Here is a 27532-nt window from a genome sequence, read left to right as displayed (position 1 = left end):
TTTTAACTTGCCTTTCTCTGCTTCAGCTTATCTGTCCATGTCAACCTGGTTGGTACATGAAGACCTGTAGAAGAGACAATACCTGCTTTTAGTACTACACAATTTCAGCTTTTTAAAAAATACTACAGTAGTCTACTGTATCAGTATTGATTCTTTATCCTCATTGGACTCAGTGACCTGATTCAGCATCATGTACAGCAGACTTTAATAATGCCACGTTTCCCACTACAGTATTAGTCTATCACAAGTAAAAACAACAAATTTTAGAGAGGAGCTACTCTGTTAATACAAAGGTTAAATGAAGGAGAGCTTCAAACTTAGAGGTAGAGGATGATTCACAGCTACTATGTATTTTCATAGGAACTTGCACAAAAATCAGATCAGTGTCCTTTCATCAAAAATGCCAAGACTGATGGGTGCAGGTGAACTCAAAAGATTGTTCTACTCAGTTGGCAGCTAAATCACAAAAAGTACAATATGACAATGGTGGATGAAGAGCATCTAGTGGAGACAGAAGGGCCTTGACATTCATCATCTCCCACTTCCTTCAAAGTAAGTCCAATTTGTGTAACGGAGTTGCACACATTTAGTACAAGCACTCTTCTAACATCACCACATTCATTTTTCTTTCAGTAACACGTGTTTTGGTCATCCAAAGCAAACTGATAGTACCTGTTGATAGACATGTTGGAATCTGTCACACAGCAGATCAGCCAAATTACACATAGGTTTTCTGTAAAAAGAAACAGAGGGTGTGAAACACTACTTAAAATTAGTAAGAGCTTCCTGACATCAAGAGTTGATAATAAAATGGACTGCCTTGAGGGGCAGTTCCTTATCTGTGTATTTGCTCATGAATGTCATACACACATTATAAAATTAAAATATACTAGTATTGGGCAGCCATAAAAAGCAAGACCCTCATGGCAGACAAACTGAATTCAAAAAGGATGCATCAGATAGGAGCGAAAGACATCAGTATTCATCACAGATTATCTGCTGAACTATGTTGTCATCACACACATCCTTTATGAGCTATATTTGATGGTGCTAACTATGTAGTACCATCCAATTTAATCTTGGATACACAACTGCAGGGGAAAATCTGTTTCTATGAAGACTTTGTACAGTCAATTTATAAAACTCACTAATCAATAGTCCATCCCTTACTTTTAGAATTTACATCCATCAGATAAATACTACACAGTAGTTTGGAAGAACCTTACCAGTATTTCATCCTATTAGCACCGAGTCCTTCTGTCAAACCCTGTAAAGAAAGTAGTGGCTTACAAAATCTGCAGAAAAAGGATTAGAAAAGAGAGCCCTTCTAAAATCATTAATTGTGCCTCAGTTTAAAATAAAGGTGGTTAAATATTCTCATCATTCTCCTGTTCAAGAGTAGCAAATAAGTGTCATCATTGCAGCACAACATAAGTTATTATTTCTCTTACATTAAGGGGCAGGCAGACTTCAGATTTGCAAGAGCTACTTTTCTTCTTGCTGGGACCCCAAGATCCACCAACCACAGCCTGGTACAAGGTACAAACCCAAACATTTTCTGAAGCCAAGGATTTGTTTTGAGCAAGGAAACTGGAGCTCAGTCATTCCACACAAAATCTACTTCCCGTTTATTCAAAGTGCCCCAGAAATCTATCAGTAAATCCAACATACCTTCTGCTTACCCCTAATTTAAGTAAGCATTTTGGAATGACTTCAACAATGTTCTTTTCCATCTAAAAAGGGATAGTGCAGTCATGATCTTCTGACCCTATAAAGAAAAGAGAACATTTTCAGACAGCAGGGACTACTTTACAACAAAAGTTATTTTAAATGGAAATCCAAGGGAGCCTCAGCCACAATGAACCTGCAGTGGAACCATTGGAATACATTCCAGTGGCATCAGAACAGCTCTATAACCACAGGAGAAAATTAGAATACAGGTTTTCTACATATTAGTTTCATTCTAATTTGCACTCTGAGGAGAAAAAGCATTTCGTAAAACTATAGAAATACTGTAAACTGTTCAGTTCCTATATTTTTTTCTCTTTGAAACAATACTGGTTAAGTGTTTGTGTTCAGGCGAACACTGCACTGTTTCCTCAGATTCACTACTCCATTCAATTCCACTCCTCTCTAATAGGTTTTCCTCCAACTGATTCAATGCTTCTTTTCTGCTGCTCTCACTGGGTTGTCTCCATTCCCTCAAATGTGCTTTTTACCATTTGTATCTCTGCAAGCCTTCGATTACAAACGGCCATTTTTGCAGCATGAAGACTAATACCTGCTCCTTTACTTCATGGAAAAAACCACAGCCTCATTTACTTTAAGACTTGCCCTTGCAGTGCATAAATTCAGAAGCACAAGTTAAAGACAACCTTCATCAATTCCATATACAGTGGTGCCTCGGGTTATGAAAGTAATTCGTTCCGCGGCCGCTTTCGTAACCCGAAAAGCCTTCGTAAGCCGAATTGCCATAGGCGCTAATGGGGAAAAGCCGCGATTCCGTGTAAAATAGCGCCGAAAAGCACCAAAAGTTTTTTCGTAACCTGAAAAAACATTCGTAACCCGGAACAATAATTCCCTATGGGATTTTTTCGTATCCCGAAAATTTCGTAACCTGGGTATTTCGTATCCCGAGGTACCACTGTAATACACTTCATTTGAAGGCAGTACAATTTTGTGTGTGCACTTGTGCCTTCAAGTTGCCTGTTCACTTATGGTGACCCCATGAGCTTCATAGGGTTGTTAGGCAAATACTCAAGAGGTGGTTTTGCCAGCTCCTTCCTCTGAAATATTGCCTGCAGCATTTGGTATTTGTATTTCATTGCACCACAATATCATAATCTTGCCTCTTCTGCAGAGCACAAACAGTATTCTCAAACCAAGGTCATAGCTATACCTATAGTAGCATTTCCTTGGCCCCTTGACTGTTGTTTTGAAGATTCATCTTCTACTTCAAGAATCCTATTTGTAAAAAGGTTTTGCTAAGCTGGGAGAGTTAAGAATCCATCTGCCAGCAAGACCAAAATCTAATCTTTCTAGCACTGGTATTCAAAAGTGATATAACACTGGAAGCTTCATCAATTAGGCCAAGCAGCCAACTTATACCCTAGGCTAACACTGAGGCTCTTGTTGAACAATGTGGGGGCAACTCAAGTCCTTCATCAGCCATCTATTATACACCCAAACCTGCTCAGAGATGTTGGTATTCATCATGTTATCAGATGTCCCTACCAACATCATTTATCATCACACGCAGGCACAGAAAGGGTACACGCATCTTAAATGGCATCTCAAGCAGAGAGATTTGTCTCCATTATGTAATACTATATAATATGCTTAAACCCATAACTAGAAATCTTATTGATATCTTTGGTTCCCAAGCTCTGTTCCTCCAAATGTTGTGGACTCCCGACTCCCAGAATCCCTGACCCTGATTTGTTAAAGTGGTTAAGACCTTGTCTGCAAAAAGCCAAAACTGTTTTCCGGAATATGACACAGCACTCTTCTGTATGCAGCTGAAAGCCACCCAAATTGTGTGCTGTTCCTCAATTTCCCTTGTCAATTCCGCAACAAAAGCTAGGACTCTTGCTTTAGGAAAAGAGAGAAATGGGAAGCTGCAGTCCCTTAAGGGAGCCTCCCACAAAATCCCTAGGCAGCAAACGATAGCACTGTTTAAGTATTTGAAAGCATGCCATATTGAAGAGGGAGAAAGCTTGTTTTCTGCTGCTTCAGAGACTAGGACCTGGAGCAATGGGTGCAAGCTGCAGAAAAAGAGATTCCACCTCAACATTAGGAGGGACTTCCTGACAGTAAGTAAGGGCTGTACAACAGTGGAACAAACTCCTTCCTCGGAGTATAATAGAGTCTCCTTCCTCGGAGGTCTTTAAACAGAGGCTGGATGGCCATCTCTCAATGGGGATGCTTTGATTGGGATTTCCTGCATGGCAGAAGGGGGTTGGACTGGATGGCCCTTCAGTCTCTTCCATCTCAAGGATACTATGGCACACATTCCTTCTTCAGCCTGAGAACAATCCCAAACTGCTGCAGATTTCTCCCCATGTTCTCCACTGTGGCCTAGGCTTCTTATCCCCTGCACTCTGCTATAACCACTGCCTGGTCTGAATGCTTGTTTTAAAGCTTGTTTCAATCCAAAAACAAAACAACAAACAGCTTCATTTATATGCCGCTTCATACTGAACTAACAGTGTCTAAGCGGTTTACAACTGTAAGCTAGTAATTCTGTACCGCTTAATCGTTATTTTGGGGGGTGGGGGGACTGGGGGTTGATAGGGGCTTCTCCTGTTTTAACTTGTTGCACAGAGGCGAGATAGATAGATATACATATAGATACGCATCTATATGGAGAAGCGCATTGCAAAAAGCAGGTCAAACCGGATGACTTCTGCAGTGCGGATGCAGCCAAAGACACGCAGCGCCCAATCGCGGTCCGTTTCGGTTCCCCAGGTGAGTTGCCAAAGGGCTCGCTCTCGCCTCCGCCTCCTCCTCATTCCCCTCCCTGAAGCCCGAAGCCTGTCCCTCCAGGGCCGTCCCTACCAGGCCCAGGCGCCCCAGAGAGGCCTAGAGGCCCGCCGGCATCCGCCTCCATCCGCCCTCCTCCCAGTCATCCGCGGGGAAAAACCCCGGCTCCAGCCCCCGCGCACCGCACCCGAATTAACTGGCCCATCATTACTTTAGAAAACCCCCACTGCAGTCCCTTAGTAACTCACTACAGCTTCCTCATCGATATAGGACACCACGCGCGGCGGCTCGGAAAGAAAGAAGCAGGCGGAGCCGCCTGATTTATATAGCCCCGCGAGGCTCCACCCCAATCACGTGATCTACTTTGCATACCCTCGCGCCGCTCCTAAGGGATAATGTCTCCGCCCACCGAGGTGTCCCGCCCCGCCCCCTGAAGGTCCCTGGCTGCCGGTTCCCACCACGCCCTCCCCCCTTAGTGGGCGTGGCTACCTGACGCAAAAGCCCCGTTGGGCCGAGGGACGGGGGGAAGGAAAGCTAGTCACAGTCGAGGAAGAAAGGAGGGGGGACAGGATGTCCTTCCGGGGCGTGGCTCTTCTGGGGGGTTTCGCTTCCGGAAGAGTGTTCGGGCTCGTCCCACCCCCCCTGGAGGTAGGTAGAGGGTGTCTTTGGGTCCTTCGGGAAAAGGAAGGCGAGGCGGTGGCGGAGGAGGAAGAGTCCGCCTCTCCTGGCCTCCTGCGAGCCCCAGGAGAGGGCCTAATGTGGGGGAACTGGAAGCTCCCCTCCAAGAAGACAGAGAGAGAGAAGGGAGTGGGCTTCTCCTGGTCCCTGCGTCTTAGCAATGGAGGCTGACCCTTCCCTGATCCCTCACTGACTACTGACAAGGGATGCATCCACACTGGAGAGATTGCCCGGTTGGGTGCCGCTTGGACTCTTTCTGTGGCTCAAGGCTAGGGAATTCTGGGAGTTGGAGTTTGTTGTGGGCCTCCTCTCTGAACCCCACAACAAACTCCAACTCCCAGAATTCCCTAGCAAGGAGCCACAGGAAGAGTCAAAGCGGTACCCAACCGGGCAATCTCTCCAGTGTGGATGCAGCATATCTGGGCTCTAGGAATCTCTAGCTCCTCCTGCGATGGGGAACCTAGAGGTTAAAGACAGTGTTGGTTTTATTTCCACATTGACTGGGGTTTTGTGGCCCTGACCCCAGTGAAGGTGGAAGGGCCACTGCATCGATCCAAATGGGAGGGGAGGGTTAATAATAATATAATAAAAGATATAATAATAATATAATAATAATAAAAGATATAGCTGTGTTAGTCTGTAGCATCAGTCTGTAGAGAGATCTTGTAGCACCTTTGAGACACGCCTTCAATCTACCTCCTCAGATACAGTTGGATATAATAATGATAATGATAATGTAGAGAGAGATCTTGTAGCACCTTTGAGACTCACTGAAAGAAATTGAAGGCATGAGCTTTCCTAGACTTCAGTCTACTTCCTCAGATGCATTTGGTGGAAGTAGACTGAAGCCTAGGAAGGCTCATGCTGCCAACTTCTTTCTTGGTGCTTGACTCTCAAAGGTGCTACAACATCTCTACGTACTAGTATACATGCAGCTATTCACTTCCATAACTCCTGGCTTTTTTAGTTCACCTTATAACAGCTTTGTACAGTCGGCCCTTCTTATACATGGATTTTTTATACACGGATTCAAACATATACGGTTTGAAAATGTTCAAAAAAAGTATAAATTTCAAATATCAAACCTTGATTTTCCCTTTTTTATAAGGGACACCATTTTCTATGTCATTATAGTTAATGGGACTTGAGCATCCACGGATTTTGTTATTCACGGGGGACCTTGGAACCAAACCCCAGCTAATAACAAGGGTCCACTGTAGTGATACATATTTTGGAAGCCAAAAATGTATATCCCTTTACTAGATCCTGTCAAAATTATGCAGCTCTTGCTCAGGTCTAGGATCACTTGCATGAGCTGGCTGTTCACTGCCACGTCCACTATGCCAGGATATCAGGGTGGCATCTCCGCTTCCCCATAAACTAACTACAGCCTGTCGACTTAATCTACCTCACTGGATTGTTGTGAGGATAAACATCAGTCAGTCTGTGGGGTGTGTTTAGCATTCTTAGCAACATCTCCAGCAGGTAGATTGACTCTTAAAATAGATACACCTGGGGAAACACATTTTTGTTTTACGGGAATTGATGTTTTCCAGTGGCCTTTTAGGATGTCTCCCTTAGGCTGGAAAACTGGATACATTAACCTGAGAGTAAGGACTACTGAAGTCACTGGAGCTTAGTTTTAAGAACATATGTGTAGGATTGCAGTCCTAATGAAAATGCGAAGTTGGAGTCTCACAGAATAAACAATAAAACTCTAAATGCTGGATCACTACAATAAGTAAAAGAAAGTCTTGCTAATTTCTGTGTCCTGAGCAGTCCTGTGGTGGTACTGTATTCTCACAAGAAGGTTCAATCAAATGTGAAGTTGCTCCAAGAGGGATTGCATTAGCCTTGCTCTGCTTGTACAGTATATACAGGGTTGAAAAGGCATCCAGGGGCAAACTGGCGACAGTGAAAGAATGGGGTGTGAGAATCTTGGCCCTTCTCACCCAGTTGGGGAGAGGAAGAACTGGGGTTGTGATCCCATATGTCTTGAGAAATTTGGTTTGCCATCTCTTAAAGTAATTAGGAAAGGCATAACCTATGCTCCTTTTCAAAATGTGATGGGTTAAATCCTTTCTTTCTAGGCCCTTTCAAAATCAGTGGATTTGCTGCTGAAGTGAGATTCTCTCTTCCACGCATGAAATCAAGTATATAATCACAGTTGTTCCCCATCCCACAAACTTGGTGTACCTTCTGCACTTTCTTTTCTTCGACTCCCACCCCCCCCCACACAAACACACTTGGTAGATTGTCATTCATTCACTGCAGCAGAGACTAAACTGAAAGAAGACGTTGGAAGCATTGCTTTCATAGAAGTGAGCCTACTTCCTCAGATTTCAGTACATGTTTCTGTGCATTGGAGAGATTATAAGTTATATTATAGAAGACTCCTCCTTCCATAACTGTTCATCCTTCGGCCGGGAGGGTGAATAGGCTGGCCCAGCTCCCAGGAGGCTAGCCTAATAGCTAGAAGAGGCAGCCACGCTCCATCAGGCTAGCCTGAAGTAGAAGAGCCCCCCCGTCCATCTGCCTTGGTCCAGGCCTCAGAGGGAGAGAAGAAATGCTGGACCTGATCCTCCTCCCCCCCCCTCACCATTTCTTCTCCTTTTGGTCGTGTCTTTTAGATTGTAAGCCTGAGGGCGGAACCGTCTATTATCCCCTCTGTTGTAAACCGCTCGGATTCCCAGTGATTGGCGGTATATAAGTAAATCCTATTATTATTATTATATTATATTATTATATTATTTTAAAGAATTATAAATTGAGTAGCATGAACACATCCTTAAAAGTACATAGATGTACCAACAGAAATGGGGATCAAACACCAAAAAAGGGAAAAAAAATGCCCAACAGCATGGGACTAATAAAATAACATATTTCATAGGGGTAAGCCTTCTGAACCATTTCATGATAAACTAAACCTGCCCAAACTCCGCTCTTTCCATTATTCACAAGAGAAAGGCCCTGTACAGACAGCCAAAATAAAGCTGCTTCGAGTCACAGTGGAAGTATGGTGTTCAATGATGCATGGTCCTAAGAGTCCAGAACCACACCAAAGCCACTCCAGAGGAGCATGGCTTGGGTGGCTTCTGGACTTAGGACGCATACATCATTGAAACACCATACCTCCACTGTGACTTGAAGCAGCTTTATTTTGGCTGTCTGAGTAAAGTAAAAAGAGACATAAGCAATGAGAAGTAAAAAATACATCCCTTGGGAATTTCAGATAGACTCTGGAAGACTGGTCTAAAACACACTACAGAAATAATCCAGTTTGAGACTGCTTTAAAACTGGCTTAATGCTAGGGAATTCTGCGAGCTGAAGTTTTGTGAGACATTTTAGCCTTCTCTGTCAGAGAATTCTGGTTCCACAATAAACTACAGTTCCCAGGATTCCCTAGCACTGAGCCAAGGCAGTTAAAGTGGTCTCAAACTAGATTATTTCTGTAGTGTGTTTTGGACCCTGACACACAATATAGTACAATGGTAGCATAAAGCAGGTTCAAGCTCAGTGCACATTGCAAAATGTGGCAAATGATTGCCAATGTTCTTATCAAAGTCCCTATTCTAGCTGGTTAACATAACCATAATATCTTTACATTATTCTGAAATAAACCCCAAGTCAACCCCCCATCTTTTGAGAGACTATTTCTGGAAGTACTGGCTTAGCAGAATTAGTATAGATGGCAACAAATGCATTATAATCAGATAATTAGTATCATGGAACACGATTTCAGATAGATAACGTTACTATACAACATAGTAAAGCAAATTGAAGAGTTTCTCTATTGTTAAACAAAGTGTACTGTTGTATTCTTGTACTACCTGTGGCCTTAATCAAGTTTAGAAACCAGGAACACACTTGAACACCAAGGGAAATGTGCCACATTTTATTTTCAAAGTATAATAATAATAATAATAATAATAATAATAATAATAATATGTTTTATTTATATACCGCTATTCCAAAGATCATAGCGGTGAACAGCAAGTAAGCTAATTAGCCCCCAACAGTCTGGGTACTCAGGGCTATGTTTAGAGTATGTTATGAAAGGAGGAAATAGAACAAAAATTATCTTAAGGTATGTGCAAATGTAGAATTTGAATGCCAACTCTGAAGAACTTTAACGTAGTAGAGCTGAGGAGTTTGTTATTTCCATTCTCTTCCCAGAGTACGTTATGACATGTATACACAATGTCTTCCCCTCCCATTAACTGCTAGAAAATCTCTACAGATCATGAAATAATGTTCCCTCTGTTTAATTAACTAGTGTATAGCTTATGTTTTGTGCTTGCAGCATGTTGGACTAATCTGTGTTATTTCAGCCGTGGCAAGCTTTATTCTGAGTCCTTTTAGTGCCCCTTATGATCATCCACCTAGATGTTTTTGTACATGTCATTTGTTAGAAATGAGTTGAATAGTAAAAGAAGAGCCATTGAGCTTTGAGAATTATTGAGATTTGTTCTTGTGTACATATCATCCTATTAGTAAAGTTGGAGCAGGAGATGATATTGGTGAGGAAAATCCCAGAAATAGGTTAATCTTAGAGTCACCATTACTCAGAAAATACTTGAAGGCACACAAGAATAACAGCAACAGGGACGCATAGAGAATTAAATAGAAGATGCTGATTACCTGTTAAATAAATGTGCTTGAAAAGAGAATACCTAGAGGTAGAATTAAAATTACAGTTTACATAGTAGACGTGTAATTGTTAAATGAATACTTGAGAGTAAGGAAGCTTTAAATTGTAAATGTTATCTCTGAATCAGGTGTAATACATAAATACTGTACCAGTTTTGATTGCTTTATAAGTGTTCTTTATAGTTGTTTCAAGTAATCGAATTTGAGTAGCAAATTCTCTATGGGAACTCGATTAAAGTTTCTTGTGTTAGAAATGACTGTTTTGGGACCCTCATTATCTTCTTCATGTAGTATGAAATCAAATACAAAGAGAAATCTTTTCTAATGCCACTTGTCTTGACATTTCCATTTATTAGGGTTGCTCCACCTGCAACTGGAGCCGTCATGGAGAAAAGTGGAAACATACAGTTGGAGATTCCTGACTTCAGCAATTCTGTTCTGAGCCACCTCAATCAGCTGCGCATGCAGGGCAGGCTGTGTGACATTGTGGTCAATGTTCAGGGCCAAGCCTTCAGGGCCCACAAAGTTGTGCTGGCTGCTAGCTCGCCTTACTTTCGGGACCACATGTCACTCAATGAAATGAACACAGTCTCTATCTCTGTCATCAAAAGCCCCACTGTGTTCGAGCAGCTTCTGTCTTTTTGCTACACAGGGCGAATATGTCTCCAATTAGCTGATATTATAAGCTACTTGACGGCAGCCAGTTTTCTGCAGATGCAACATATTATAGACAAGTGTACACAGATCTTGGAGGGCATTCATTTTAAAATTAATGTGGCTGAAGTTGAAGCAGAATTGACCCAAACAAGAGGAAAGCATCAAGAAAGACCTCCAGATTCTCATCGGGCTTCGCCATCTATGAATCGCTCTCTGAGTCCACACCACAGCACTCCAAAAGGAAGCCGTATGGGCCAGGTCAGCACAGTGCTGGATATTCGGGAACTTAGTCCTCCTGAGGAGTCAACAAGCCCTCAAATAATTGAACAGAGCTCAGATGCAGAGAGCAGGGAACCCATACTGAGGATTAACAGGGCAGGGCAGTGGTATGTGGAGACTGGAGTGGCAGACCATGGTGGGCAGGGTGATGATGACGTCAAGGTCCTTGGAGCAGTACGAATCAAAACCGAGAACTTGGAGGAGTGGCTCGGAACAGAAAATCAGCCTTCTGGAGAAGATGGGAGCAGCGCTGAGGAGGTTACAGCCATGGTGATTGATACTACGGAGCATGGATCATTGGGGCAGGAAAGTTATACCTTAGGCTCATCAGGAGCAAAAGTGGCCAGGCCCACCAGTACTGAGATTGACAGGTAAGACTGTCTGGTGTTATTTTTACTATTGTTGTTGTTATTGTTGCACATTTCTGACCTATGGTGATGCTAAAACAAATCTATCAGAACTTGTTCAGAAGGAGTTTGATATGCCCAAGGTCACCCAGTGGGTTTCCATGCTTGAGTGGGGATTTGAACCCTGATCTCCCTGTGTCCTAGTCCAGTGCTCAAATCGCTCTACCACACTGGCTCATAATATGAAGATTATTGGTAGTAGTCATATTTTTACAATGATGACTTTTAAAATGATTCAGGAATGTTCTAGGTACAGAAGCTACAAGCAACATAGTTCAGCCATGATTCCTGCCTGCAAGGTTGGAGTTTGCAAAGGATTAGCAACACACAGTGCTGAAATGATGAGCTGATCAGAGCCCTCTAGCATTAGCATGTGGTAATAGGATTCCATTCCTCAAACAGAGGATTACTCATTTAAAGTGGAACTTGTTCTACCCTGGTAGAGGTTTGTCTAGTCTGCCCCCTGAGATAGCCTTCCCAACCTTCTGTCCAGATGTTTTAGACTGTAGCTCCTGTTAGCCCTTAAATGGCCAAGGGACAAGAATGACTGGATTTTGTAGGCTAAAAAAGCTGTAGGGCACTGTTTAGGAAGGCTGTCCTAAATTATTATTATTGGTTAAAAGAAGCCAAATTTGTTTTTGTTTTTTTTTTGTCAGAATCAATGGTCCTGACAGATCACTAGTTTTTTTTTATTCCAAACAGTTTCTGTGATTAGAATATGACATTTTATATACAGTCTAAAATGTTTTCATGTTGCTTCTCATAATCTTTTGGTCTTCATAGCACTTGTAATTACAGGTATACCTCGGTTAATAAAGCCTATGACAAAGAAACTGCTTTTTACAAAGTCTTTTCACATTTGCCCAGCTCCATTTTTCCTCCTTGTCTTCCGCCTAGTATTATAATTTTGGCAGCATTGGTGAGATGGTGGAGGTCTGAAAAATACTTTTGATATCAAGTTGCAGCAGTGAGTTTGCATTAAATAATGCAGTAAAGCTTGAGCTGTGAGAGACTGGGAATCTGCTTTAGTTGATTCTGCTGTAGCTATGTTCCTGCCTACATAAGGCAAAGTAAACAGCAGCTGCCTCCCGAATACTTTAGTGAGCATGCATGAATAGCAAAATAGGGAGAAATGGGAAAACAGATATACCTGCCTCACCCTCTTCTTGCAGCATGTTTAAATACCATAGATCTGACAACCAAAATGGAAATGCTAAGAAAAGTTGGAGAAAGGAAAAATCACCACTGGATATATTTTGGAAGAAGCTTTCTCCCAGAAAGTTCACAATGTCTTTCTTTGTGTATTTCTACTTCTGGCATCAAACTTTCTGTTAATCTGCTTTGTTCACTGAGGTATACCTGTATTTATTATCTCTTCTCTGCATTTGGTCTAAACTAGCTGTTGATTCCAGTTTATCCTATTCTGAACTCAAGTAAGGATTTGAACAGAAAATATGAAATATGCTAAAAACCTTAGGTAATTTCATCCAGCCAAATAAGTTGCACAGTGCTTCTGATAGATGTATTCGGTTAAGTAGATTGCAAAGGGAAGAGCATTCCATAGCTAAGAGGCCATTTCCAGTTGCATCCTTTCAATTTTAGCATTGTGCCAATTCATGGTTTGCCCTAATCGTGAACCAATGGTTGGAAATGTTTCTTTTTTGTCTTATGACTCCCTGAATCCTCCAGCCAAGATGTCTGTTTCCTTATCTCACATGTCCAGTCCTGTTGACTAGGAGGATCTTGAAGCTGTGGCCCCCAAAATGTAACCTTTTCAGTCTCTGGCTAGAACCCAATCTATGGCTTTCATTAAGCAGACAAACAGTGGTTTTGACCTATTTATCCTTTTATTTTCTGTTTTCTCAGTCTTCCAATCACTAGATATACTAGCCTAGAAATCAAAATTCTTGTTTTCTTCTAAAAGAAGTAGGGTTTCCTCTTCTATTTCTTCTAAAAGAAATACTATAATCAGTGTAGGTAGCAGATTAATGGGTACAGTATTACATAATACAGTTCAGATTATGGGGCATGGAGAGCACAATCTGTACATGCGATTGGGAATGCCCAAAAGACTGTTGGCTCCAAGCTCAGTTTCTTTTTCACCAAAGGAGGTTCACACATACCTTCTGCAATAAATGCATCCCAGGACAAAGTAATATCTCAATGAATCTTAGCTGTGCATTTATAAATACTTGAAGCCCTTGTAGGTGGTACAAGCCCAATTCCTGTGTGTCATCATTAGTGAACACATTGCCTTCCAAATGTCTTGTTCAGAGTGAGGTGTGGAATTGTCCCACTTGAAGCACATGAACAATTTACACAATCAGACATTGACTGAAGCTGAATTTTACTCCTTCTGTTTTAGCCCCCTCTCCCGCATTCTAATTTACCATTTTTCCTCTGCCTGGTTAAGGGCTTTAAGCTGAAATTACAACAGCATGGATCCTCCCATTCAGCTTTGTTGTACTTGGGACTCCCTAAAGTCAGAATAACAATCTAGCTAGAATAACAATCTAGCAGAGTCTTGTGGGAAGATAGAACAAGAGTGCTAGCCTTCAGCATGTAACTATGGCACAAACTTTGTTTTGGCTGATTTTCTTTAAACTCTGGAAAATCCTAAATCAGGGTAGGCAACCTTTTTGAGCCGGGGGCTGGGTTGCTGTCCCTCAGACAACTGGGGGGGGGCAAAGCCGGGGAGTGGAGCTTCCACCCTCTGGGGGCGGGACCGCGTGCCGGGGGTGGAGCTGCACGCTGGGGGCGGAGCTTCCACTGAAGCCCTGCGGGGAGGAGGAGACGTGTGCCCGCCCTCTCCTCCTCAGTCCCTTCCTTCGGCCGAACGGGCTCTGAGGGGCCCTTTTGGCCGAAGGGGAGGGAGGCCGAAGGGAAGGGCTTGGGCACCTGTCCCAGGCCCTTCCCTTCGGCTCTTCCCTTCGGCTGAAAGGGCTCCAAGTGACGTGGAGGAGCCCAGGAGGCGGCAGGCCGCTTCCGCAGGCCCCTTATTGGCCTGTGCGGCCCCAGGCCTCCCTCCTGGGGAGAGGCCTGGGGCCGCAAGGGCCCAGGGGGAGCCCATGGAAGCGGCCACAGGCTCTTTTTCGGCCCTTGCGGCCCTAGGCCTCCCTCCGGAGGGAGAGGCCTGGGGCCGCAAGGGCCTTGGGAGGAGCCCACGGAGGCGGCAGGCCACTTCCGTGGGCTCCTTTTCGGCCCTTGCGACCCCAAGCCTCTGCCCAGGAGGAGGTGTCGGCCTTGGCATCAGTGTCGGCGGCAGGACCGGGCTGGGGCTGGTCCTGCCGCCTCCATGGACCGCATCTGGCCCGCGGGCCGGGGGTTGCCGACCCCTGTCCTAAATACTACAATTTTTTTTTTACTCTGGCCCATTTAAACCTTTTACCAATAGTCCTACTAGATGGGAGATGCTTACGAATTCCTTATATACAGTGTATCTGTCCCTGCCGGTCAATTATGGTGGAAACAATTGATTATGTTCTGTGATATTACCTGTATTTTAAGGATATTCATTCCCAATTTATAGATTTGATCCTGGAAAGGTTCCCAGGCAAATCTGATAGCTTGTGTACCTTTTTTCAATTTCCTCCTAAGCAGTGGTTCCTAAAGAGGGTGGTACTGCTCCCTAGGGCTGGTGGACAGATCTGGGGGAGGTGGTGAGAAAAAAGGAGGATCTTCAGAAGTACTCACATGCAAGAAGCACAAAGGGAACTAGCATTAACAAGGAATACCTTGACACACCAGCACTTATAGGACCATCATGGGGATGACGTTGCATGAAACATCTTTTCAGGGTTCCTTAAAACCACTGCACAGTCTCACTGATTTGTGTGGTGGTGTCTTCCACTCTTCACTTGTCTGCAAAAAAATCACTTCCTCGCTAGTAGTGGTGGCATCATTTGAAAAATTCATGTAACCCTGGGGTGCAGAGCATTGCTTCTTTGGTTCAGAGTAGAGAGCAGAAGGTGAGCTGTGAACTATGTTTGAGGGACCATCCTTTACTTTTTCACTTTTTTAAAGGGTCTTGTTGGGGGCTTTTTATTGTTTTTGGTCATGTGCTCTTCCTGAGGGAAGAGGTCTGAGGGAATGGTACCTCTGCTGTGCCACACACCTGATTGGAGGAGGATCTGTGAGCAACTTGCTCTCTATATACCTGCTACCTCTATTCTTTGCATTCAGTCTTTGAAGGCCAGCAGCACATGCCTTGAAGTGCACACAATCAATTCAATAAACATTGAACAAAAGCTATGCTAACAGGCATTTGCATGGACATTTTGTGGGAGAAATTTGAGTGAGAGGACCAGAGTTTTATTTTTCAGTTTCTTCTCTAAGACTGCTTAATATGTATGGCAAGGGGCCTGCTGCATCACCTGCAACAGCTGTTTTTGTCTTCTTGCTGGTGGATGTGGGTAGCCGTAACTGCAGCAAGTGCAAGCTGGTGGGCATGTTGGAAGGTGATCTCCCATCCACAAGCAGTAGACACTTGGAGGAATGTGACACATAGAAATAGAAGGACCAGGATTCATTCTGTGAGCTTGAAGCTACAGAATCAATTTGAAGCTCTCTCCCTTATCAGAGATGACAAGGAAGAGCAGAAGTGGCAGTACTCAAGGAACATGCAGAAGACCTTGCTAGATTCTACATGTGAAGAGGCGTTTGGTGGTAGCAGGGGACTCCCTGCTGAGAGGTACAGAACTAGTGGTTTGTGGGCCTGACTAGATGTCTTGGGAGGTGTGCTCTCTCCTTGGGACAAAAATCCACAATGTAAAGGGGAGGCTGAAAAGACTTCTCAAGCTCACCAACCCTTACTCCTTAATTTTTGGTCCACATGGGTACCAATGATACTGCAAGGCATAACCTTCAGACTACCATAAGTGATTATGTGCTTCTGGGTAGGATGTTGAAACACCTGGATGCACAGATTATCATTTCATCTCTTTTCCCAGTTGAAGAGCACAGTCCAGGAAGGGAGAAAAGAATAGCAGAGGTGCATAACTGGCTTTGTAAATGGTGCTGCTGAGAACAGCTTGGCTTCTTGCCAGCATTTTGAGGTGGATGAACATCTGACAAGTCCATGGGTTGCACCTCACAGCAGTTGGCAGGAACGTTTTTGCCAAGAGTCTCAAAAATCTGATTAGAAGAGCCGTAATCTGATTGATAGGGGAGAGGGAGACAGTACAGTATTCTTAAGGGCAGGATGGAAATAATAGCCCAATTATTATAGAAAGAACCAGATCAGTAGTACAAGAACTCAAGGGGGAGAGGGGGAAGGACAGGTTGCATACCTGTAACAGTATTTCTTCAAGTGGTCATCTGCGAATTCATACGGAAAACTTCTAGAATCACTGGGCAAAGTTGCTTCTTCATTGCTGCTTGACCAACTGCTCAGTCACTGCTCCCTTTGCAACTGATCACCCTGGGAGCAGTAACCGAGCAGCTGCCAAGCCAGCATTCCTTTTGCTGTAAGCTCAGTGCAGACAAGAGGGAGGAGCTGGCCTGGGCTGGTGGTGGTGGTGTAGTATTTGCACCTGAGAGCTGGAGGTGGTGGTAGTGAACTGGGCACAGCTGAGGAAAATGTCATTGGCTTGCTGGCTGCTGCACAAAGCAGCAATAGTAATGAGAAGGTAGCTCCCCACTCTCCTTGTCCTGGGATAGACGTGGGGGCACTGGAGTTGCTGTCCAAGAGAAAAGGGACTGATAGCCCTAAAAAAAACTGAAGACCACTGCTCTAAAGAATCTGTTAAAGATTGCCAAGTTTTGTATGCTAGTATGTTCCACTAAGAGGCAGTCCCATTGAAACTTACTCTAACCCTAGTAAATGTCATTAGGTTTTTGATTCAGAAGCTGACTGTTAAACTGCCATTTTTAAAATTAATTTTCACTACATTCTGATTTTGTTGTGTTTGGACTGATGTATGATTGTAATAATGAAGTTGCTTGGATGGTTACTTTCACTGATAACACAAGAACAAATTTCCTTATCCTATTTCACATTTTGCTCTCTCTGTGTGTGTTTCTAGCTACTAATAGAATGAAAATTCTGTCATTTTCCATTTTTGTATTCTAATATTATTATATTGCACAAATAACCATTCATCTCTTTTTATTATCTGCAGATTTAGTCCTTCTGGTAGTGTGGTTACTGAGCGGTACAGGTCAAAAAGCGAATCTCCGTGGCGGATGGATGAACCTAAGCAACCTAATTCTCAGGTAGGCATCCCTTGTTTGGGCTCTGTTAGTATTATTAGCCATAATGGCTAGTCAGTTTGCCATTTGTGCCTGCCTTAAGGGTCATAGTCTAATAGTCTAAAAGAAAAAGAACACAACTAGAAAGCAAAATGGCATGTGTGATGAGATGATAATTAGACCATGAATGCCTATAATCAGGGAGGGAAGGAATCAGAACAAAAAGTACAGAGTGAAATCATAAAATTATAAAAGAAAGTTGCTGATATTATCATTTAATCCATGGCTATTTATGCAGAATGAGTGAACGGGTACTTTTTCTCAAAGGGCTCATAGTAAAGAAAAAAACACAGGGAAGAAAGTAAGTAAAATGAGCATAGCTGTAATCAAGCAAAAATACTTAATTATTCCTGTTTGTGTTTTTAAATCTAGTAATATATATTAATGTACTCCATATATAACCAGGGCCTAGATAACTTAAGGGCACCAGATCCCATCTGATCTTGGAAGCTAAAAAGGCTGAGCCCTGGTTAGTCCTTGGCTGGGAGACTACCAATGAATACCATGTGCTGTGGGCTATATTTCAGAGGACTGATCTGGCAAAACCAACTCTGAGTATTCCTTGCCTAAGAAATTCATAGGGCTGTCATAAAACAACAAGTTACAGGAGGGTACATACACACACCCCACATATATAATAGTATTAATCTTCATAAGAATTGCCAGTAGATTATGCATATGAAGTGATCTGAAAAGTATTATTAGTTCACAAAGGGCTACAGTTTTGCCAGAGGCTTAATGGAAAAGATGGGTATACAGTGCATATGCTGAAAGCTGTGCTAGAAAGAGTAATGGTACGCACTGTCGCGAGCACGAGCCCCTTTTCTTTTACTGGGGCTCGAGCATACACATAACTTCTCTTACGTGAGAGGGGTCCAGAACGGATCCCTCATATAAGGGAAGGGACCATTGTGTTTGCCTATCCTGGAAATAGTGCTGGTCAGAACAAGTGACAAAATGTTCCTGATTTTTGCATCCGTGCCAGAGATGAACTTTTCCACAGACCTCTCTTGTCTGAGAGCAAAAGTCAGAAGGTATGATATAGCCAGGGTATGATATTCAGCTTTTATCTCCATTCTCTGATTGTCCCTGTCATAGCAACATATTCAGAGGATTGTATACACATTGAATGTTTAGGAGTTATTTGTTATTGCTTAAACTGTAATTGAACCACTGCTTCCTTTAATCAAATTTTATTTATTTGTAGAGCAGAAACACATATTAACAGGAAACGTAGGACTTCCATCAACTGTCAAGAGGTTGACAGTCCACCTTATTAAACATATAATAAAGCATACTTAAAACTATACCAATGGCATTGTGTACTTTTCCATATCTTTTTCAGCAGCAGCTTGTGGAGTAAGGAAATGTGGTTATTATTTTTGGACTCACAAAACCTGGGGAGATATCTATATATAGATAGATAGATATATAGATATAGATATTGATATTGAAGGCTTGTAATCGAATTCTATTTGGACCTACTCAGTACTGAACTGTTAGCACCATGATATGCACAACACCTTCTGAGATTATGATCAGAATGTACATTTTTCAAATAAATACAACTCATCTACATTTGACTCTCTCTATCCACTGATTCTTTGCCCGTGGATTGAACCATCCTCGGCTTGAAAAATATTCAAAAATAATACAAATTCCCCAAAGCAAATCTTGATTTTTGCCGTTTTCTATAAGGGACACCATTTCACTATGCCATTGTATTTAATGGGATGTGAGCATCCATGGATTTTGGGGTCCACGGGGGTCCTGGAACCAAACCTCAGCGGATACCAAGGTCCCACTGTTTATCTGTTTAGAGGACTACTGTAAGGTTTACTAGGAAGGTAAACCTTTTCATCTAAAAGACTTGAGTATCAAGTATGGTTCTTTCATCTTACATTCCCCATTTTTTTAATATTTATTCATGTACAAGCAAAATTGCCCAGCTTCACCTGAGTTAATTTCTGATTTTATAGCCTGTATTTTGATTCCAACTAGTCCAAACATACTTTCCAAATTTACTGCCAAATTTTCAGCTATTTTTATATCATATGGTAAAACACAACATAGAGAGAGAAATGTTTATTTTGTTTATAGTTGCAGTGGGCAAAGTGTTGCAGAAGGCAAGTTCTGGGGCCCTCGGGGCTCTGCAGAGGACATAACACCCAAACTTTTTGCCCATACATGCCTGCTAAGCATCATGGAGGGAATTTCCTACATTTTTGAGAGAAACCTTTTTCTAACAATAAATTAACTAAAAATTGACCTTCCAATCATTTCCTCATTTAGAGAAAAACCGCCTCTACTGGGATTAGAATGGTCCAACCCTCTTCATCTACCCCTCAGGTGGCAAAAATGTCCCAAATCACCCAGGGGGTATTGGAGGACATTTCTGGCACACACACACACACACAAAAAAAAAACAACAACACAGTTTTTAGAAGTGGGGAAGCCTCCCAATTGCCCTGGGAGTCCAGTGCAGCCCCCTAACCTCTTACAGTTGCCCACCTTGATTTGTATGGGTTACAAAACTCTCACTCAGTGGAATCTTTATGACTGAGAAGCACATTGGTTGTAACTAGAAGCCATGTTTGCTGTTCATGTGTCTACTCCATTCATATTCAATTATGTGGGGGAAAGGTTTGGCTAATTTCAATATCAAAGGGCTTGTGCATAGGTAGTATTGAATCCCATGTATTTTGCAACATTATGTAACTGCCCATTATTGCTGAAGACACTTTTCTTCCCAACTGACTCAGTGAGCTTGATGTATGAATAAGACAAACTTAGGAATAAACAAATATGAATGCCTATGTTGCATTCAGTTTGGCCGTGAGATCAGATCTGGATGTAGCCTTTTCAAGATCCACACTGTGCTCATTATGCGTCCCTTATATTTAAATTGAAAGAAATTCTGACTGCAATTCAAAGGAGCCTATTTTCATACAAACTTGTTGATTGTCTTTTGCCCTTCTCCATAATATTTTTGCTCTAGGTGGAAGATTCTGCTATAGTTGGAGTTAGTGGCTATGTTGAATATCTTCGTGAACAGGAAGTATCCGAACGGTGGTTTCGTTACAACCCACGTCTTACCTGCATATATTGTGCTAAATCCTTCAACCAGAAGGGGAGCCTGGACCGGCACATGCGTCTTCACATGGGCATCACACCTTTTGTTTGCCGTATGTGTGGGAAGAAGTACACCCGAAAGGATCAGCTGGAATACCATATCCGGAAACACACGGGCAACAAGCCCTTTCATTGCCACGTCTGTGGGAAGAGTTTCCCCTTCCAGGCCATCCTCAACCAGCACTTTCGTAAGAATCACCCTGGGTGTATGCCCCTGGAGGGGCCACACAGCATCTCCCCAGAAACCACCGTCACATCAAGAGGGCAAGCTGAGGAGGAATCCCCTCTTCGAGAAGAAGCTGGCATGGCTGGGGAGACAGCACAAGGATCTGTGTCCACCACTGGACCAGACTGATGCAGAATGGTAGATGGGTGAGGGGGATCCTCTCTTGATGATAAGCAAACCCCACTGAGATGGCGAGTTGATGTTGTCATTTGGGCAGTGTTGCTGCTGGACAAAGACGCTCCTGAAATGTTGCCAAAATAGAGAAAATAAGATAACAAAGTGCTAAATGATTCCCCCTTTGCTCATCTCCTTGGGGAGGGGGAAGCAAAACTGAGTCAATTAACCTCTGCTTCAGGGATTGACAGCTTTGAGAGGCTTTTTTACCATGTTGAGTAATGACAAAGGAGAGACAGTTTTTTAAAAAAAATAAATCTTGGTAACAGACATTATTCGGTCTGTGGGCTGTAGGGCTCTAGTTGTGATGAGAGCAGAACATTAACCTCTGCATTCATCACAGTATACCACCATAGGAATCATGTGGTGAAGAACTGCTTTTTGTGCCCCCTCTCCCAGGTAATTTTTTAAAAAGAATAATGGTTTTCCTAGTACAACCTATCTGTCCTGAGTGTATTTTATCTTGTTTTATTTTGAGTGGCTTTTTAAAAAAGAAAATGACCCATTGCTTAAGGGCTTTTGGAGCAGTGGAGAAATTTACCCGTTCAAGGTATGTGGCCTTGCCTGTTTGTCTCCATGTTATGAGGCTAGCGACCTTATCAGCAGTATTTTGGAGATGACAATATTTAAGTAACTAAGCTACTGAAAAAGAGGACAGTGTTTGGCTTGGCCAGGTTCAGATGATGTTTTCAGTTGCAAAATTTGGGTAGTGCAAAACACAATTTTTTGTCTTTGTGCACTGCAAAGACAGAAAAAATAGGGTGACATTTGCAGTTGTGATGAATTGTTACGATCACAGGATCTTTGCCTCCCTTGCACTTGAACTAATATAACAGCAATATTTGTATAACAAAATAATTGAATCTAGTATGGGAAGAAATCATGGTTTGTTTGTCTGTTTCCCTTTTTATTTTATTTTTATACAAAAATGCAAAAAGAAAAAAAATCACCTCCTAATTAATTAATGAGAGTGAATTTTCCAGTTTCTTACAAGCAATGATAGCTCCCTGAATCTCCATATTATTTCACTTATGACGTTATCAAGGAGATAAGAACACATTTGCCAAATGTAGTAAATATGTGTCTATCTCTTTTCCCCTAAGAAGTTCTGTATACTTGAAAGGAGACAGTGGAGAAAAATCTCTTGAACATGTCTCAGAGACTAGCAAAATATAAGCAGTTTAAGTTTTCCTTTCATGTTGGTTTGTACTAGAAACAAAAAGAGCTACTGTCTCTTCAATAGGATCACGGTGGTATTGCATCCTGGTATTATTGATACTGGTATCATCATCATTACTGCAAATGATATGTATTCCAGGAAACCTGGAAATTAATTTACAAGAAACTAGTGGAGAAAGCAAAAATGAAGCAGAAGTTTGAAATGGGTAAAAGCTTAGTTGACATTATGAGAAAAGATGGCCTTGTGACAAATCTGCTTGTTCTTTTGATATTAACACTGGGCCAATCCAGCCTCCTTAGGCAACAAGTTTTCCTGCTTGTAAAAAAATGAGGATATTTTCTTAATTCATGTTTGGTTGGAAGAATGAACAAAAACATATAATTATTTGATACCCTCCACAACCTTTCTTTCTGTTTTTAAGCTGAGGAATTTATCACACTCCCCGCCTTGTGGTGGAGTGCAATAAATAATAACTTCTCTTTAAACCACCCAAAATGTCAATGCACAAACTTAAATAGTTGGACAAAACCCGCCTAGACATTCATCCACATGCACATGCTTTCTTTGTGATTGAAAAGGGGGAGGGGGGGTAATAGAATTGAAATTATATGCTGCTTTAGTCTTAGCTTTCAGATTTACCAAAAAGAGGCAATCTACACTAAAGAGCATTGGAAAATATTTCTAGTTACTTATAATAAAGATTTAGGCATTTAAAAATAGAACTTTAAAAATATTACCAAACTGTAAGGCATACATTTATTTATTTACACATATGTTATATATAGTTATAATGAGAAAGTTTCTCTGTTGACTTGGGATGGTGTGTAATGACCATACAAAAGAGTTTCCCCCAAAGCAGAATGCAGCAAAATCCTTCCAAGATTAAGTAGCAAAGAGTTGACATGGAGTACTGAATGTGGTGTTCATTGGAGCTGTGAGTTTCTTAAGTAAGCTCTTACTGTACTGATACTGTGAACTGAGAGCTGCAAAATAATTCAGGATCATGTCAGCCATTCCCTGCTTGCTATTAGACATGTCTTTAATTAGATTGACCAGAGTCGTTAAGCACTTCTTGTATCTTAGTCTGGGCTTAGTTTTGTTTTGTTTTTTAAGTAAAGCTTGTGAAAGGTTTTTCATTGCCACTGTAGAAATGTATAATTTCTAATTGCATGCGAAGGAGCCACTGTTCTTGCCTAAATCTCATTTGAAGTGAGATTTGCAGTTTGTAGCTAAAGACATTGACCTCATTCAGGTGTAAGGCTAAGCTATTGCTTAGTATTATGAGAGGAAATATATATGAGCCATAAGTTTATATGCTCCCCCTTTCTCTTCCAGTGCATCCAGTGCTTTTGCTTCCTTTGTAATTTTATGTTTTAGATTAATTATTGTTTATCGAAATAAGTTGATTGGAAGTCACACTTTATGAAGCTGTCTTTTTTAATAATGTGTGGTTAAGATCAGCTGTGGCATATGGATTGGACAGTGTTCTAAGCTTCAGTCTAATATCAGTGGAAGCCTCTGATCTTCTCATAACTCCGCCAGGAGAAGGGAACATGTAAGTCCAAAGTTTATTGTGGCTTGTTCTCATAATGCTGAACCATGCTCTAATATAATATTTGAGTGCAGCCACTGTAAGGAAAAGGACCATGGATTGTTCGTGTATGTATCTGTGTGCACACTTTCACATGTCTGCAAAGCATGTGAATGATCTCTGGTTGGCAGTCAAATACATTTTTAAAACAAAGTTTGATCGTTGCCAAATTAATGAGACTGTAATCTTTTTTCTTCTTCTTCAAAAAAGCAAGTTTCTAGTCCTAATGGTGAGAGAGAAATACCCGAAAACATTTGGGTAGTTTCCACTAGAAAACCTTAGCAGATGGAGAGAGGTATGTGTCTACTAATATGCTGGAAAATTATGATAGTAAAGAAGTGGCTCAGCACTTACTTTTGTCCCCTTTTTCTTTGTCTCAATCTATTGTTACTGGTCTGTAACAAAATAAATTAGAGCAAAAAGTTAGATATTCTGCAGAAAAAAATTGCATGCAAATTATCTGTCTAAACATAACAAAACACATAGTTCAGTGCGCCCTTGTTTTACGCGGGGGATCCGTTCCGGACACACACACCACGTAAAACAAAAAGCACGTATGCTCGAGCCCGATTGCAAGTAATGGGGCTCATGTTTGCAGTATGTGGCGGCGGTGGCACATGCATGCCACAGGCACGTGCACCACTGTTTCTTCTGGTGCACAGATCGAGAAGAAGCAGAGTATAATGCACCCACACATCACACGGGCGCACTGTAGTTGAATATGTGCAAATTATGTTTTCATTCAGGCTTGGTGTGAGTGCAAAGTCTATACAGTACAAGCAACTGCTGAGGTCCTAGAAGCTTAGCAGGACTTTCTTAATCCCTGTACTGAGAGCATCCTTTTAAAAGGCAGCTGCATTTGGGAGCCATCATTTAAATTTTCCACAATGCCTAGAGTTGCTTTTCTAGGTCATTGTGTGCAGTTTAAATGACGACTTCAGGCCTCTAGAACTGAAGTAATTGAACTCTGCTGTTCTGCTGCTGCTATGTTAGCTTTGTGGTGCCTCACAAGCACTTTTGTCCCTTCAGACCTGAAACTAGGCATGATTTCAGTTGTATAACTTATTCTGAGTAGCTTTGTAAAGTGTGGGTGGTGTTGAAGGCAGGATTATTAAATCATTTGAGGCTTTGGATTTCAGACACACAAGGAATGGTGCCTGTGGGCCAGAGAGTAGAATCTAGCAGACCAGGGGGCAGAGACTAGTTGTATCTAGAGGGTGTTGCTCTTGATCAGTCAAGGGAAGAGCTTGGTTGTGCATAGGGCTCAGGGTGGAGCTTAATGGGCATAAAGGTGCTGGAGGAAATAGCAAAAGCTGTTCAGAACATACAGATCCTGAGATTAGGGTTGGTTTATTTTTTTGAAGTTGGGTCTGTATCATTCAAGATCAAAAATGACTAAGACAAAAATGTGTGGTTTGGTGAGCGAATTCATTGTTTTGAGGACTCGCTTGCAAAGCTGGTTCAGTTGTCCATATAGACATTGGTTTGTGAAGCATATTTGTTTGTATAAATGCCAGCTGTTTTTAATGGAAGTGGCAAATGAAGGTGATTAGTTTAGATAGAACTGGAAAAATGTGCCAATACTTTATGTGTTACCATATTGGTTTTTACTGAAGAACAGTGGCCTATATATACAAGAGTTTTCATGTTCAGTTCTATAACCTCAACCATGATGCCAGTCATGACCTACTGTGCCATTAGTAGCATTAGCCTGGCCCAGACAGAGTGCTTGACTAGGTTCAGGCATATGCAGCTATCATTCTGTTTAGATTCTATAATGCAAATGAACTGGTGACCTACATTTGTGTTCAATGCAGCTACAAGTTTTTACCCTTGCAAAACTGTGATTTCAACTGTGATTCAAAGGGAAAGTTATGCAAAATCCCTTTCATATCATTAATACCTCAGCAAAGAATGGCCCAAATCCCAGACATATGTATTGAGGTGTATAACTGGTCTTACTGTTTTCAGTGGGACTTACTAAAACTGTTAGTTGGATAGGGCCAGTGTGGTTATCTTTAGTTTCAGAGAAGATTGAATAGTAATTTTATTCTTTGCCTATGGTGATAGTCTTCTGAGGGGAATGATACGTAGGTTTCATAGCCCTAAGCTTGCAAAAACAAAAAACAAATAAATAAAGCCACCCAACCTTCAAAATGTGAATTTTTAACATTACTCCCTCCCTAAACCTGCTTTTCTGTATTGATTTTGCCATAGCAATAGAAATTCTGAACCATATCTATGCTGCACTAGGAAGCATATCTGTGTAAAGGTTAAATTAGTAAAATGAAATGTAGACAATAATCTTGTGAGCATTTGAACTCAGACTTATTTCTGATTAAATATGCATAAGATTTGCCTATAAAAATATTTGTCTATAAATATTTGATCAGGGAAACAGATGGAAAGAAATTGCTTTTTCCAAGGATGCACACCTGAGATTTGTGAAGTGGATGCCACCTTTCTTGATCTAAAGCACCTTTGGATTATGTACTTTGGTAACTTAGAGGAAAAGAGATTCTGTCCCAAAGAGTCTCCTTCTTTGGAGGTTTTTAAAGAGAAGTTGGATAGATTGCCATCTGTCAGGAGTGGTTTGATTGTGTCTTCGTGCATGGCAGGGGGTTGGACTGGATGTCCTTGTGGTTTATAATTCTACCCTGAACTGCACAGATGCATTTTCCACAATTATTTTTCTAAAATGTGTGCATAGGTATGCTAAATCTGATTGCCTGTTCCATAAATAGAAGGTACTAAATCACAGCGGTAGCTCCTGACTGGAAGAAAAGGAGGCACTATTCATCCATTCCCCTGCCATCCCATTTGTCATCTCTTTGGTAGCTCCAGACGTTCCTCAGCATCTCAAAGCAGGAGAAGGAGGAACAGTGATGGTTCCTTCCTTGCCCCCTTTTCCCCACAGCAGTGAAACCCTGTTAAGCACCAGTCTGATTCCAACTGGATTATTCTAAACAAAATCCAAATTTTAAAATATCTGATGTTTTCCTATAAAAATAGTTTATTACCATCTATTACATCCCTCTGCAGAAGTTACAAAATGGCCTAGGACTGTGTTGGATATGCCTAGCCTAAAAATATTAATATGGAATTAAAGTATTGTACCATAACTTCCTCATGGGGTAGAATTCAGAGAGACAGACACGTTAGTCTGGAATATTAGTATACAAAGGGATCTGGTGTCATCTTTGAGATTTACTGTGCAAAAGAAGTTTTTTCCCCTTCTTTTAAGTTTTTCGCACAGTTCATCTCAAAGGTGCCACAAGATCCTTTTGCGCACAAACTTCCTCATGTAGATCATAAATTATTTTGTCATCGATGCTTTTAAGGGAAACCTAAAGTAGGTTAAAAGGAGGTGCGGGGCCATGTAGTACAGTTATGCAATTTGCTTCTCGGTGGTTCATTAGTGATCACCAGCAAGCAGTTGCTATTGGGTGAGCAGATGGAAAGATTCCTAAAGAGAACATTCCACTAGGCATTTGTAGCTCCTCCAATGCAAGTCTGTGGTCAGTGTCTGGCAGATGTTGACCACAGAGTTGCATTGGAGGACCTAGAGATTCCTAGAGAGGTGTTCTCTCAGGTAAAAGTATAGTGTTTTTGTTATTTGCAGTTTTCCCACATTCACAGGGATCCTGTGCCCCTGATCACAGTGACTGTGGAAGGATGAGTGTACTTTCTAAGCCACACAAACCTATCTGGCTTTTTAAAATTGGGAATGACAATGTGAGTTGCTGTTTGCTACACACGGTAACCTAGCAAACAAACCTGGTGCCATGTTGGTTATTTGTGGTGGTGATTTAAATCTTGCCCTAGT

General features: G+C 41.8%; 1 protein-coding gene, 1 long non-coding RNA gene and 3 other non-coding genes across 6 annotated transcripts; 1 reads left to right on the top strand and 4 right to left on the bottom strand.

The window, feature by feature from the left end:
* Nucleotides 1-9: 9 nt before the first annotated feature.
* LOC121929679 lies at nt 10-4798 on the bottom strand. The gene is made up of 5 exons (XR_006103720.1): nt 4731-4798; nt 1672-1768; nt 1227-1267; nt 673-733; nt 10-64 (listed from the first exon to the last, which is right to left on the bottom strand). It is a non-coding gene; the product is annotated as an uncharacterized LOC121929679 (long non-coding RNA).
* On the bottom strand, nt 948-1028 carry LOC121930237. The gene has a single exon (XR_006103885.1). It is a non-coding gene; the product is annotated as a small nucleolar RNA snR60/Z15/Z230/Z193/J17 (small nucleolar RNA).
* On the bottom strand, nt 1344-1426 carry LOC121930222. Its single transcript, XR_006103872.1, has one exon. It is a non-coding gene; the product is annotated as a small nucleolar RNA SNORD24 (small nucleolar RNA).
* LOC121930235 lies at nt 3185-3264 on the bottom strand. Its single transcript, XR_006103883.1, has one exon. It is a non-coding gene; the product is annotated as a small nucleolar RNA SNORD74 (small nucleolar RNA).
* A 203-nt stretch (nt 4799-5001) lies between the features above and the next one.
* On the top strand, nt 5002-27268 carry ZBTB37 (zinc finger and BTB domain containing 37). 2 transcript variants are annotated; one of them, XM_042465119.1, is made up of 4 exons: nt 5002-5130; nt 10168-11118; nt 17274-17367; nt 20402-27268. In XM_042465119.1, exons 2-4 carry the CDS (start codon nt 10196-10198, stop codon nt 20888-20890), a joined length of 1506 nt encoding a protein of 501 aa, XP_042321053.1. In that variant the 5' UTR covers nt 5002-5130; nt 10168-10195; the 3' UTR covers nt 20891-27268. The 2 variants fall into 2 exon arrangements, with proteins under 2 accessions (XP_042321053.1, XP_042321052.1); XM_042465118.1 differs by lacking the exon at nt 5002-5130 and adding an exon at nt 7132-7313.
* Nucleotides 27269-27532: the final 264 nt, after the last annotated feature.

This window comes from Sceloporus undulatus, chromosome 4, assembly GCF_019175285.1.
Source record: "Sceloporus undulatus isolate JIND9_A2432 ecotype Alabama chromosome 4, SceUnd_v1.1, whole genome shotgun sequence".
In the NCBI taxonomy this organism is placed as follows: Eukaryota; Metazoa; Chordata; class Lepidosauria; order Squamata; family Phrynosomatidae; genus Sceloporus; species Sceloporus undulatus.
The sequence above is the reverse complement of the archived record's forward strand: the minus strand, read 5'-3'. Positions and strand labels throughout refer to the sequence as shown.